The 16,086-nt window shown below is 37.6% G+C and overlaps 1 protein-coding gene across 1 annotated transcript in view; it reads right to left on the bottom strand.

Annotated features, from left to right (window-relative positions):
- FBLN5 (fibulin 5) overlaps positions 1-16,086 on the bottom strand; it is a 147,384-nt gene that overhangs the window by 29,721 nt on the left and 101,577 nt on the right. Inside the window, exon 6 of the mRNA XM_053697550.1 lies at positions 12,172-12,288. Within this exon, the coding sequence (XP_053553525.1) occupies positions 12,172-12,288 (117 nt within the window). The remainder of the gene's footprint in view (positions 1-12,171; positions 12,289-16,086) is intronic.

Genomic DNA, 16,086 nt, shown 5'->3' with positions numbered 1-16,086 from the left:
ACAAATGAATGCTTCAAGTGGTTTCCCAAAATTCAACTGAAAATGCAGTCTCAAAATTATGCAACTCCCTGAATAGAATCCCTCACAACAGCACAAATATGTAAAACAGGTGTTGTCTCAAGCACACCTGATAAAACTAATCAAGAGCTTCTTTAGTTGCACCAAGTGTGATTGAGCTAGAACACATGAAATACCTGAACTGGCTAGGGTTTTGTTGAGTGTCACGTTTGACTGCATGTTAGAAATATGGCTAAGTCAAAAGAATGGGCCCAAAAAGTTAAGAGAAGAGATCATCACCCTTCACAAACAAGGAACAGGATACAAAAAGATAGCGAAGGCCCTGAATGTTTCTAAAGACATCGTTGGAAAATAGTTTGCAAGTTCAAAGTTAAAGGAAGAGTAGTTACACTACCTGAATGCAGCAGAAAAATGAAACTATTAACAGCTACAACCAGATTTCTGAGAAGGCAGTTTGTGGAAAAACCCTTGAGTCCAAAAGACCTGCATACTTGGTGGCAATAGACACTGAGCTTTCAGTTTGCACAGTAAGGCATGTACTAAACTTAAAAGGCTTCCTTGCCAGTACTCCAAGACGTACACTACTACTGACCCAAAAGCACAAGAAAAGTAGGCTCCAATATGCTTTCCATCCTTGGACACTAGAAACCTGCAGCATGTGGAAGGCAAGATGGATTAATTGAAGTGTCAGGGAATCCTAGGAAAAAACGCCATGCCATATGTGAGGAAGCTGAAGCTTGGGAATCATTGGACCTTCCAACAGGACAATGATCCCAAGCATACCTAAAATGCCACCAAGGCTTGGCTACAGAAGTACTGGAAAATTCTACAGTGGCAATTATCACAGTCACCTGAATTGAATCCCATAGAAAATCTTTGGTGAGATTTGAAAGAAGGTGGTTGCAGCACGCAAACTCAAGAATATTACTGAACTGGAGGCCTTTGCTCATGATAAATGGGCTATGATTCCTCAGGAACGCTACCAGAAGCTGGTGTCTGGCTATGCATCTCATTTGCAGCAGGTCATAACAGCAAAAGGGTGCTCTACTAAGTACTAAAGATGCTTGCTATGAAGGGGTTGACTAATTTTGAGACTGCAAAATTCATTAAAAGTTGCATTTTCAGTTGTGAGCTATTTTAATTGCTTTTGTTTGATTTGTTCATTGCAAATAGCTGAAGGTCTGTAAATTTTAACAATAAACCTGATTTGCAATGGTGGTTGAGGAATTTTGATTACAACTGTATATGCTCATTGGTACAAATCTGGGTGTTAGCCAAGTAGGATTAGTAAATTAAAAATATTTTAACTGAATGTAAAAGGAATCCCTTTGGGTTTACAAACAATAATATTTTCAACATTGCTATTACCTATCTGTAAACAGTATGAGAGAGAGTTGTGTTTCCATCTTTACTAATGATATTATATAATTTGAGGTAATTCTAAACAGCATGGATAGATTGTGTATAAACTGAAAGAATGGGTATGTAAATGGAAAAAGAGGTGTAACAAAATACTAAGGGGACGTGAAACCCAAACCTTTTCTTTCATGATTCTTACAGAGAATACAATGTTAAACATTTTTTTATTATATATCTATCATTGACTTTGCTTCATGCTCTTGGTATCCTTTGTTGAAGGAGCGGCAATGCACTTCTGGGAGCAATAACAAGAGATATAACTGTGCAGCCACCAGGATTGATATGATTTAAATCACAATTTAAATCACTAGTCAGTAAGACTCAATTTAAATCATGGTTTTCTACATAGTTTTCATTTTTAGAATAATACATTTTCCAATGATTTTTCCTGTTATATCATAAAATTACTGATTTAGTTATATACCAATAGAAACACATAGATAATTATTAAATTGTTAGGAGGTGAACTACCCAGTTTAATAGGTAATCATTCATATTTGATCAAACTACAAAGCCCTCAACTGCACTGCTCCCCCCTATATAGCAGACGTTGTCTCCAGATACTCTCCCTCCCGTCCCCTTTGCTCTTCTCACAACCTCCTACTCTCCTCCTCTCTTGTTACCTCATCACACTCCCGTTTACAGGACTTCTCCAGACTGGCTCCCATCTTGTGGAACTCTCTGCCTCACTCCACAAGACTCTCCCCTAGTTTTAAAAACTTCAAGCGCTCCCTAAAGACTCTTCTGTTCAGGGATGCATACAACCTACGCTAACCTTTTTTTATACCAGTTCCTCTCCTCCATTGCTATCCCCTGAACCCCCTTAGCATGTAAGCCTAAGAGTCCAGCTGTTTGTAGATCACCTTCTTAAGAGCTGACTACAACAGTGCAACTCTTGGCAGGGCCCTCTACCCATTTGATCCCTATAATTGTTTTGTTGTACTCCGCCTTTGTTTATAGAGCTGCGGAATCTGTTAGCCCTCTACAAATAACTAATAATAATAATAATAAATAACTATTTACCTTAAAGGGATAGAAAAGTCAAAACTAAATCTGAATAATTGAAATAGCGCATGTAATTTTAAGTCACTTTTAAATTCACTTATATTTTCAAATGTGCTTCGTTCTCTTGGTATCCCTTGTTGAAAAAGTATACGCACATATCCTACACTAGTTGGAGCTAACTGCTGATTGGTGCCTGCACACAATTGTCTCTTGTGATTGGATGTGTTCAGCAAGCTGCCAGTAGTGCAATGCAGTTCCTTCAGCAAAGGATAACAAGAGAATAAAGCAAATTTTATAATAGAAGCAAATTGGAAAGCTGCTTAAAATTGTATGTTCTATCCAAATCATGGAAGCAAAGTTTTGGGTTTCCTGTCCCTTTAATAATATCAATTTAATTAGTTTTATTTAACTTAAACAATAACTGTATAGCTTTTACTTTCATTATTACTGATTGGTCCTCACTCTTAAGTCCTTGTGCAGATCTATTCCACTCTAAACTATCTTCTACTTATTTACGGCTAGATTACGAGTTTTGCATTAGGAGCTATGCGGTGCTAACGAGCAGTTTTTTCTCACAGCTCACTTACCTGCAGCGCTGGTATTACAGGTTTTTACAAACCTGGCGTTAAAAGACAAGAAGTGAGCGTAGAGCAAAATTTTGCTCCATACCGCACTCCAATACCAGCGCTGCTTAAGTCAGCGGTGAGCTGGTCGTACGTGCTTGTGCACGATTTCCCCATAGACATCAATGGGGAGAGCCGGCTGAGAAAAAGTCTAACACCTGCAAAAAAGCAGCGTAAATCTCAGTAACGCAGCCCATTGATTCCTATGGGGAAACACATTTTATGTTTACACCTAACACCCTAACATGAACCCCGAGTCTAAACACCCCTAATCTTACACTTATTAACCACTAATCTGCTGCCCCCAACATCGCCGACACGTACATTATTCTTATTAACCCCTAATCTGCCGCCCCCAATGTCGCCGCAACCTACCTACACTTATTAACCCCTAATCTGCCGCCCCCAACGTCGCCGCCACTATATTAAAGGTATTAACCCCTAAACCTAAGTCTAACCCTAACACCCCCTAATTGAAATATAATTAAAATAAATCTAAATAAAATTACTATCATTAACTACATTATTCCTATTTAAAACTAAATACTTACCTATAAAATAAACCCTAAGATAGCTACAATATAACTAATAGTTACATTGTAGCTAGCTTAGGGTTTATTTTTATTTTACAGGCAAGTTGTATTTATTTTACCTAGGTAGAATAGTTATTAAATAGTTATTAACTATTTAATAACTACCTAGCTAAAATAAATACAAATTGACCTGTAAAATAAAACCTAACCTAAGTTACATTAACACCTAACACTGCACAACAATTAATTAAATTAACTAAATTAAATACAATAAAATACATTAACTAAATTAAATACAATTAAATAAATTAAATTAGGTAAATCACAAAAAACCCCCACTAAACTACAGAAAATAAAAAACAAATTACAGCTCTTTAAACTAATTACACCTAATCTAATAGCCCTATCAAAATAAAAAAGCACCCCCAAAATAAAAAAAACCCCTAGCCTAAACTATACTATCAATAGCCCTTTAAAGGGCCTTTTGCGGGGCATTGCCCCAAAGTAATCAGCTCCTTTACCTGTAAAAAAAAAAATACAAACAACCCCCCAACAGTAGAACCCACCACCCACACAACCAACCCCCCAAATAAAATACTAACTAAAAAAGCCTAAGCTCCCCATTGCCCTGAAAAGGGCATTTGGATGGGCATTGCCCTTAAAAGGGCATTTAGCTCTTTGGCAGGCCCAAAGCCCTAACCTAAAAAATAAACCCACCCAATACACCCTTAAAATCCTAACACTAACCCCTGAAGATTCACTTATCGGGAGAAGTCTTAATCCAAGCGGCAAAATGTCCTCAATGAAGCCAGCAGAAGTGGTCCTCCAGACGGGCAGAAGTCTTCATCCAGATGGCATCTTCTATCTTCATCCTTCCGGCACGGAGCGGGTCCATCTTCAAGACATCCGATGCGGAGCATCCTCTTCAAACAACGGCTTTCTTTGTAACGAATATCTCTTTAAGTGATGTCATCCAAGATGGCGTCCCTTAGATTCCGATTGGCTGATAGAATAAGTGCAGCTCGCTATGGCGCAGTCGGGCCGGGCTGTGACTATACAGCTGGCCCGATGCGCTGTTTGAAAAACAGCAGTTATTTTTTAAAATTCAAAGGGGATATGATGTTTTATAAAGATTGCGCTAATATAATGTTATATAATTCTGCACTATGTGCAGAATTATATAACATTATTTTTATGGTTTACTGTCCCTTTAACTCGTCACTTAAAGAGATATTTATTACGAAGATGCCGTCGTTTGAAGAGGATGCTCCACGTCGGATGTCTTGAAGATGGTCCCGCTCCGTGCCAGAAGGATGAAGATAGAAGATGCCGTCTGGATGAAGACTTCTGCCCGTCTGGAGGACCATTTCTGCCCGTCTGGAGGACCACTTCTGCCCATCTGGAGGACCACTTCTGCCCGTCTAGAGGACCACTTCTGCCGGCTTCGTTGAGGACATCTTGCCGCTTGGATGAAGACTTCCGGGGTAAGTGAATCTTTGGGGGCTAGTGTTAGGATTTTTTTAAGGGTGTATTGGGTGGGTTTATTTTTTAGGTTAGGGCTTTGGGCCTGCAAAAGAGCTAAATGCCCTTTTAAGGGCAGTGCCCATCCAAATGCCCTTTTCAGGGCAATGGGGAGCTTAGGTTTTTTTAGTTAGTATTTTATTTGGGGGGTTGGTTGTGTGGGTGGTGGGTTTTACTGTTGGAGGGGTTGTTTGTATTTTTTTTTTTACAGGTAAAAGAGCTGATTACTTTGGGGCAATGCCCTGCAAAAGGCCCTTTTAAGGGCTATTGATAGTTTAGTTTATGCTAGGGATTTTTTTTATTTTAGGGGGGCTTTTTTATTTTGATAGGGCTATTAGATTAGGTGTAAATAGTTTAAAGATCTGTAATTTGTTTTTTATTTTCTGTAATTTAGTGTTTTTTTTGTGTGATTTAGCTAATTAATTTATTTAATTGTATTTAATTTAGTTATTTTATTTAATTGTATTTAATTTAGTTAATTTATTTAATTGCAGTGTAGTGTTAGGTGTTATTGTAACTTAGGTTAGGTTTTATTTTACAGGTCAATTTGTATTTATTTTAGCTAGGTAGTTATTAAATAGTTAATAACTATTTAATAACTATTCTACCTAGTTAAAATAAATACAAACTTGCCTGTTAATTAAAAATAAACCCTAAGCTAGCTACAATGTAACTATTAGTTATATTGTAGCTTGTTACGGTTTATTTTATAGGTATTTAGTTTTAAATAGGAATAATTTAGTTAATTATAGTAATTTTCTTTAGATTTATTTTAAATTATATTTAAGTTAGGGGGTGACGTTAGGGTTAGGTTTAGACTTAGATTTAGGGGTTAATACATTTAATATTGTGGCGGCGACGTTGGGGACGGCAGATTAGCGGTTAATAAATATAATGTAGGTGGCGGAGATGTTAGGGGCGGCAGATTAGGGGTTAATAATATTTAACTAGTGTTTGCGAGGCGGGAGTGCAGCGGTTTACGGATTAATATGTTTATTCTAGTGACGTCGATGTTTGGAGCGGCAGATTAGGGTTTAAAAATGGTATTATAGTGTTTGCGGTGAGGGTGGGCCTCGGTTTAGGGGTTAATAGGTAGTTTATGGGTGTTAGTGTAGTTTTTAGCACTTTAGTTATGAGTTTTATGCTACGGCGTTGTAGTGTAAAACTCATAACTACTGACTTTAAAATGCGTTAGGAATCTTGGAGGTAGAGGGTGTACCGCTCACTTTTTGGCCTCCCAGGACAGACTCGTAATACCAGCGTTATGGAAGTCCCATAGAAAAAAGGGTTTACAAAGTTTACTTAAGTCGGTTTGCGGTAAGGCCAAGATGTCTGCAGTGCCCCTAAACCTGCAAGATTCGTAATAGCAGCGGTAGTGAAAAAGCAGCGTTAGGACCTGTTAACGCTGCTTTTTCAGCTTAACGCAAAACTCGTAATCTAGCCGTTAGCTTTTTAAAATGTAATTGCAGGAGAACAATGGCATTAAAGGAACTGTAATGTCAAAATAACTTACCATTGTACTTATATCTAATTTTATTTATTCTCTCGGTATCCTTTGTTGAGCAGCAATGCACTACTGGGAGCTAGCTATTGATAGTTGGCTACACATGTATACCTCTTATTATTTACTCAACCAATGGGCTTGATTTATCAAGTGTCGAGCGGACATTAGTCGCTATATATTTATCATTGCGCAAGCATTTCTGGTGAAATACTTGTACAATGCTGCCCCCTGCTCACTGGTGGCCAATAGGCCGCTAGCAGGGGATGTCAATCATCCCGATTGGATTGGGATGAATTCAATGGTGGAGAGGTTAAGGAGCAGCGGTCTTATGACAGGCCTCTGAAGCAGCATTTGCTGCTTGATAAATGGAGCCCAATGTGTTTAGCTAGCTCCCAGTAGTGCGTTGTTGTTCATTCAACAAAATAATGAGAATGAAGGACTGAATATGAACTAGCTATTTAAGATTGTATGCTCTATCTGAATCATAAAAGAAAGAATTGGGGTTATGCCCTTTTAAAGTGATATGAAACCCAAATTGTTTTCTTTCATGATTCAGATAGAGCATTACATTTTAAGCAACTTTCTAAATTACTCCTATGATCTATGTTCTTTGTTCTATTGGTATCTTTATTTGAAAAGCATGAATGTAAGCTTAGGAGACGGCCCATTTTTGGTTCAACACCCTGGGTAGTGCTTACTGATTGGTGGCTACCTTTATGTATGTTTATTTTATAATATGTTTGCTGTGAAGAAGGGGCGTGTTATTTCTGCAGACACAAATTCACCGTTTTGAGAACTACAAAGAATTCCACGAATATGCGATAATATTTTTTAAATAGAAAATATACTCAATATATTATGGGAGAGCATGACATCAGAAGCTAGCTCCCAATGGTACATTGATACTCCTGATCCTACTTAGGTATGCTCTTCAACAAAGGATACCAACAGATAACAGCAGTATATTGCAGGCTCTATCTTAATCATGAGATATTAATTGTATTAACTTCTGGCTATACCATATGTAAGTATGCTTCTGGAACTAAAAGCTGGTGATTTAAAAAATTCTTAGCAAATGTCTCTCAGTATTCAAGGGAATTCTTCTGTACAAGAGGGTAAAAAGTACTTTGTTTTTATTCCATTATGTGCTAACCAAAAAAGGCAAATTTAATAAAGTGGTGATGCAATAGAGACCTTAACATATTTAAACATGTCAAGGTATAAGAAGAAAAAAAAAGAAAAAAAAAAGGATAAATTATATTATACGAGAACCTTGCCTGAACTGGAGGATACTGGGATAGTTTGTGTAAAGACTACATGACATATAAGTTAGTAGATACATTGGTGGTATAATAGTAGTAGTGGTCTGGGCAAAGTCAGTAAAGGGTTTCATCAATCCTGTTTAACAGCGCCTACGGTTAGAGATATACAAGCAGCCTAGATGAGTATCATGTTACACTCAAAATGTATTCTCTTTATTATCTGTCTTTAGAGGTGACAGAACATAGGTATAAATATGTAAAACAATCTCACGGTAGAAGTTCTGGATTATATAATTTTATAGAATATTCTAATAGAATATGTATCCTAATATACACACATGAGAAGTCAATTTCAAACTAACCTATAAACAAGATTGTGACAGAGTGATTGTCCTTACTCCTGCTCTTACTCACATCTTCATACTATCCCTTACTACCGGTTCATTCACATCTTCTTTTTAAACATGCAAAAGTCACACCCATATTCAAAAAACCCTCCCTTGACCCTAATTCTCCTGAAAACTACTGCCTATATTACTGCTTCCACTAACATCAAAACTCCTGGAAAAACTAGTTTATGACCGCCTAACCCACTTCCTGTCCTCCAACTCCTTGTTTGATTCCCTGCATTCTGGCTTCTGCCCCAACACTCAACTGAAACTACCCTCACTAAAGTTAAAAATGATATTCTTTCTGCTATTCTATTCTATTTTACTTGACCTCTCAGCTGCCTTCGACACAGTTGATCACCCCCTCCTCCTATAGACTCTCCGCTCTTTGTGACACTGCTCTCTCTTACAAAGATAAGAGTGGATCCAACTGGTCCTTTTCTGTGTCATTTGCTGGAGATTCCTCCTCTTCAATGCCTCTATCAGTTGGAGTACCTCAAGACTGTCCTGGGTTCTCTACTATTGTCCATTTATACTTCTTCACTGGGTAAACGTATCAACTTCTATGGCTTCAAATATCACCTCTATGCTGATAACACTCAAATCTACCTCTCCACCCCTGCTCTCTCTCCCTCTGTCCTTTCGCATGTCAGCGACTGCTTATCTAGTATTTCTTCCTGGATAGCCTCGCACCACCTAAAGATCAACATGTCCAAGACTGAGCTACTTTTAATCCCCTCTTTTGGCTTTACACCGATTTCTGACTTTTCTTTCACTGTCGACAGCATCACTATCTCCCCATCACCCAGAGTCCACTCCCTCAGAGTTACACTTGAATACCACAACGTGAAATTGGACTATTGATCCAAGTTTTTCTCTATATACACATCACAACCACCCAAATTTTCTGTGAAAACAGATATAATTTAATCAGACCCAATCCTGCAATTTTTAACTTAGTATGTATGTAGATTGTTTTTGTTGTTGCTTTTTTTATTTTTACCAATAAAGGTTATATTTTAATTCATCCACACTTACTCCTCCTATTCTAGACTACTATACCTTGTCCAACTCTTGCCATTGTTAAATAGGGAAAGAGTGCTACACAGGTGTACATTCCATCAATCCTAGGATTGATACTCCTTGTCTCAAATAACCAGTACACAGCACCTCAGCCACTCTACAGATAAAAAATCTGGATCATAGATAGATTTATACAAACAAAGTACATTTACCAGTCCAGAGAACAATAGGCTACCCTATTTTGTAAATTTGTGCAGTGCCATTAGTATTTTGGTTTTCTCTACATCCAATTGCTGTCTGAATCTTGCCACAACAACCTACGCAATATTTCCAAAATGTGTCAGTTTCTGACATCACTTAGCAACTAATCCCCTCTCTAGTCATTTTGTGGCTTGACTACTGCAATAACCTACTAACTGGCCTTCCTCTCTCCCACATCTCCATCATTCAATCCATCCTAAATGCCTCTGCCAGGCTCATCCACATTACCTGTGGCTCTCTATCTGCTGCATCTCTCTGTGAGTCCCTTCACTGGCTCACTATTCACAGCAGAATTAAAATCAAAATTCTCACATTGGCCTACAAAGCTCTCACCACCGCCGCCCCCCACTTCCTGTCCTTACTAATCAACAAATATATTCCAGTCCACCTCCTAAGATCAAATAATGACCTGTGAAATGCATCTCCTATAATCATCTCTCTTCCCATGCTAGACTGCAGTACTTCTCTCTTGATTCACTGCATTCTGGCTTCTGTCCCAACACTCAACTGAAATTACCCTCAGTAAAGTTAATAATGATATTCTTTCTGCTATTCTATTCTATACTTATTTTACATGACCTCTCAGCTGCCTTCGACACAGTTGATCGCCCCCTCCTCCTATAGACTCTCCGCTCTTTGTGACACTGCTCTCTCTTAGAAAGATAAGAGTGGATCCAACTGGTCCTTTTCTGTGTCATTTGCTGGAGACTCCTCCTCTTCAATGCCTCTATCAGTAGGAGTACCTCAAGACTGTCCTGGGTTCTCTACTCTTGTCCATTTATACTTCTTCACTGGGTAAACGTATCAACTGCTATGGCTTTAAATATCACCTCTATGCTGATAACACTCAAATCTACCTCTCCACCCCTGCTCTCTCTCCCTCTGTCCTTTCTCATGTCAGCGACTGCTTATCTAGTATTTCTTCCTGGATGGCCTTGCACCACCTAAAGATCAACATGTCCAAGACTGAGCTACTTCTAATCCACTCTTTGGCTTTACACCGATTTCTGACTTTTCTTTCACTGTCGACAGCATCACTATCTTCCCATCACCCAGAGTTCACTGCCTCAGAGTTACACTTGAGTCCATTCTCCACATCCAATTGCTGTCTGAATCCTGCCACAACAACCTACACAATATTTCCAAAATGTGTCAGTTTCTGAGCGCTGACATCACTTAGCAACTAATCTACTCTCTAGTCATTTTGTGGCTTGACTACTGCAATAACCTACTAACTGGCCTTCCTCTCTCCCACCTCTCCATCATTCAATCCATCCTAATTGCCTCTACCAGGCTCATCCACGTTACCTGTGGCTCTCTATCTGCTGCATCTCTATGCGAGTCCCTTCACTGACTCACCATTCACAGCAGAATTAAAATCAAAATTCTTACATTGGGCTACAAAGCTCTCACCACCGCCGCTCCCCACTTCCTGTCCTTACTAATCAACAAATATATTCCAGTCCACCTCCTAAGATCAAAAAATGACCTGTGCCTTGCATCTCCTATAATCATCTCTTCCCATGCTAGACTGCAGTACTTCTCCCACTGGAACACACTATTTTGTCCGCCTTCTTTGAAACGCTGACTAAAGACATTTTTGTTCAGGGAAGCCTACCACCCAACTCAGTAATAAATAAATTCCACTTACCTAATATTTGCCCTCTGTACTAACGTCATTCTCACCCTTACAGTACTCACCTCCTGTTTTTCACCCTTCTAGAATGTAAATTCCCATGGGAATAGGGCACTAAATTCCTCCTGTATTTTTGTCAAAATTTTGTCTTGTCTCTCACAAGTATTGTATCACTGTTTTACTTATATCAATTGTACCCATGGACAGAACTGCGTAATATGTTTGCGCTTTATAAATAAAGTATAATAATAATATTAATAATATATAAATAGGAAAGAAGCCCAGATTAGGCCAGACCAACATAGATGAAGATGAATTTGAGAAATGTTGTTACTTTTGCTGGAAGAGGCTGAAGACAGTCTACCCTTAAATAGGAATTCATAAAGTTATTGAACATTATGTTTTCTTTTTTTTTCTTTAATGTGAGATCTTGAGGTTAGAGAGAGGTGTTTAGGGATGTACCTTAAGTGTTGGGAGGTTGAAAAGTGCTTGGGAAGTTGTGAATATGTTGGGGGTAGATCAGTAGAAGATAATGTATCGGTCAATTTGGTGTTGGAGTGATGATGTTGGATTACATTTGGTGAAGGGGGCCTATAGAAGCCAGGATTGACTGTAGTGCAGATTGTTAATTATGTTTGGGAGGGTTCATCTAGGGCTTATTACTATAGGAGACCTAAGGAGATAAACAGTGTGGATGATCAGTACTTTTTGATCATAAAGCTTAAGTTTCAGCCGGCCTTGTGCTTTGTATAAAGACTTTACCCTAGATCAAGGCAGCCATAATGAAAAGGGGCTTTATTTACAAAAGGCTAGAAATTACATCAGGAATGAGATATTGTTATTTCTTTTTAATTTCACCTAATCACAGCATGGTTGTTGGCTATTAGCAAGAAAGCTGCAACTATAGACCGCAGCTCTCACAGGATCTAACCAATTATAGAGCAGAGAGAGTTCAGCTTACTGAAGTGAGTACAAACCTTGGCAGGATCTCCCATCAGAATTAAGGATGAAACCTGGGTTACATGTGCAAGAATAGGATCCAGGAACATTAGCACACAGCTGTTGGCAGTATCCGTACCGGCACTCATCTATATCTATAGGAAATCAATATCAGTCAACAGTTAATAACAATGATATATTAATACATTAACAAACATTTTATAATAATATACCAAAAACATTTAAATAAAATCATTTAAAATGTTTTTTAAAAGACATAAAATTATTTTTTAATGGATGTTCATTTCCTGAATAAAACTTCTTCTTTTTCATGTTTGTTAATATATGACTCAGCCCATGCCCAAAGCTAACTGTGGTCCACTTAATACAATGCTCTCCATATCTACAAAATACTAATATTAAAGGCGATATTAAAAATACTAATAAATACTAAAAATGCTATCTCAGACTTAGTAGGTTGGACAATTAATGTAGATAATACAAAGAATAGGAAATATTTCCAGACAATGGTAAACAAAAGTATTTCCTATTCTTTGTATTATCTACATTAGGTTGGCTAACCTATTAAGTCTGAGATAGTTAGTATTTTTAGTACTTACTAGTATTTTTTTTTTTTTTTATGAATTTTTTTTATTGATTTTTAAACATACAAACAATATTGACAAAACTAGACTATATTTTTAATACTGCCTTTATATGAAACAGGTTTTATGATGAGCAATATATATGTCTTATGATAAGCTTTATTTATTTTATATTTTGCATAATTAAATATATATTTTGACAATTCATTTCTCCATTTTGTGCATTTGACTTTATCTATGTATTTATTTTTGTGCATATAGTTCTGAACTTTCAGTCATTATAATAGAAGCTATTCCTAGTGAGAGATTGTCTTAGGGGCGCTTCCTTTTATCCTACTCTTGTTTTTGTTGTACTCTTTTTTTCTTGGAGGAGGAATCACATTTAGAAGGATAGCTTATCTCCAACTATCTCAAATTATCCCAAAAAATCCAACTGTCTATAACATTGCTTAAACAATGTTGCAAACATTGCTGCCAGATGACTAAAGACAAGTGCACGCTCCTGAGCTCACCTAGGATTACTCTTTAACAAAGTAAACCAAGAGAACTAAGTAAAACAATAAAAGTAAATAGGAAAATAATTTAAGATTTCATGCTCTATCCAATCTATTTAAATTTACATTTTTATATCAAATAAGAAAGGATACAGTGGACTGAAATATACCCACTAATAAAATGACAGAGAATAAAGTATCCATTAAAAAGATAATATAATTTTATTAGATACCGTGAAAAATAAAAAATACATCGCAATACTCTTACTGCCTATCCACAATTTAGCAGTAAGGCAAAGCAATACTCGAATCATACAAAGTGCACAAATATTTATTATAGAAAAGTCCAGACGGCTCAGGCACAAAAGACGCTATGGCATCAAAGCTAATGAAGGCAAACAATATCGCCAGTAGCGGACCAACTCAACAGAGGGCCCTGGTGCAAGATTTTTTTTGCCCCCCCCCCCAAAGGTATCTCAATAAAAAGCAAAAGTAATCAAATACATTCTGCTCAATGTAATGATTTTCAGGATAGATAGATAGATTGATAGATAGATAGATAGATAGATAGATAGATGGACCTTCAACTTGCACTAATAAAAGTCTTCCCTGCATTAGGATTGTACACATTCTGCATACGTCTATGTCAGGGATAGGCAAGGTGTCCGTACACGGACACTGGTGTCCGTGACTGGCCCTTGCAGTGTCCGCCGCCCATTTTGCTGTGGGGAGGGAGGAGTAAGACAGATGAATACTGGTCCTGACTCCTCCTTAACACATGCAGCGCCACGTTTTGCAGGGTTGGGGCCACTCACACATGATGCCGCTTAGTACCAGAAAATGACTCTAAGTGAGACAGAGAGAGAGGGAAGATTCAAGAAGCAAGCTGCCACTGTGTCCCTGGAGCTTTATATGCAAAGGTAAAACACTTTAACCAGCACTTGAGGTTTATTATAAGTAGTATTTAAATAGAAAGAAAAGATATAGTAAGGTTGTGATTCATAACCTTAGTATATATTTTCTTTCTGATTAAATTATAGGAAAGGGAGAATATGTAGTGTGAATAAAGTTAGTGGCTTGTCAAGAGACTGCTAGCGATATTAGGTGATAAGTTATGGAATAAATAAAGCCTGAGTGAAACACTGGATGTGTATCTGCATCTATATAATAACACCCAGCTCTATACAAAGACACAGAAGTGACACTGGCACATGTGTATAGCCAGACAAGGGCTGGTTATAGGATCAGTGGTATCTGCATCAGTATAATAAAATTCAGCACTATAAAATAATAGTTTTAATTGTAAATGTACCTTGGTGTCCTTCACTAAAGGTCTTTACTTTAGAAAATGTCCGCCACAGCCTTGGCTCGTGCCTATCCCTGGTCTATGTATAGGCTGGTTGTTATGGGCCCCCTCCAGCTCTTGGGCCCCGGTGCCACTGCAATTGCTGCACCAATGGTAGTTTCACCCCTGAATATTGACATCCAACCGCATGACAGCAATACACTGCCGGGTGCTTAATTAAATGTGAGGAGTAATTTAGTTCTTCCTCGTTGAGATTTGCTACTTCAAACCGCTCATGCTTCTAATTACGTAATCGCATTCCACACATTATTTTCAGAAATATGGGGAGTGTGATTACTTGAGGTAGCAAATGTCAACGAAGGAGCAAATTTAGACGAAACACCAGCACTGGGAGAACCCAATGCTGATGCAGATATACCGTTGTCACAACCTTCACCTTTTAACCTTAGCTACCTCACACAGCGGAATCGCCACCGCCACATGTGGTTCGGCACTGTTGCTACAGTGCTGGCATCTGCTTAAAGCATGGTGGCAAAGAAACACTGTTGTGTGCTCACAAATCACGAGTGTAAGCCAACACTGGACTCCTGGACTCCTCCCACTGATGCCGACGCAAGTTCCCCCCCTTCACTGAACCACTGGGGTCTTTTCCAGGCTGATTATTGATTCCCTGTCTTTTTACTAGTGGATGTATTTTCAACACTATATCCTTTTTTATTTGATTATAAAAAATTGTTAATTTAAGTGTCTGCACCAAAATATTAAACTGATTACTGGCCCTGGTCCTATTGGTGGTCTTAGTCTTCTATAGAATAAATTAATTTTGACATTACTGTCCCTTTAAAAACAAATTATGTTGCAATATTGTGGTGAGGTTTTTTCCCCCATTAGTTTTACATAATGGGTAATATATAATCTGGACAATTATTGCATTTTTCGATTTACTTATACAAATCTCCATTTCTGAGAACTTGTTTAATAAGAACTGTTCCTTATAAAATACCCCAGCCAGGTAAATGTATAATTTAATTTATCTTAATCTGTATTTCCAGGTGCCTGTTGCACATACACAAAGACACATGTACTGAACAAATATTTATTTTATTTTACCCAATTTTATCCTAAACATCTATATACAGTATATATATATTTTCTCTTATGAAGATTTGCTGGTGTATATTTATTTCTATATTGTTTCTGTGCTGTGTGATTATGTGCATTTCTTTCTAAACTTTGCTTTAAATGAGAGTTATAACTATAATTTACTAAAACAGGAAGGGAACAACGTCTACATTTAATTGCCAAGTAAGTGACTCTATGCCTTTGTACACAAGCCAACATGAGGTAAAGTTGCATACACTGTCAGCTTTGGCCTGTGCACAAAGAAAGATGATATTTAGTTCAAGTTTTTCAAAAATTCCTTTATATTTATTTTAATAATAAATATATCTATAGATCAAACATTTCACCACAGCTGCAAACCAGGGACACACTTAGGGAAAAAATATTTTCAAAACAGATTACACTTTTAAGATTGATAATCTACTA

The sequence above is a fragment of the Bombina bombina genome, chromosome 1 (assembly GCF_027579735.1).
Source record: "Bombina bombina isolate aBomBom1 chromosome 1, aBomBom1.pri, whole genome shotgun sequence".
NCBI classification, from domain to species: domain Eukaryota; kingdom Metazoa; phylum Chordata; class Amphibia; order Anura; family Bombinatoridae; genus Bombina; species Bombina bombina.
This window is presented reverse-complemented; position numbering and strand designations above follow the sequence as displayed.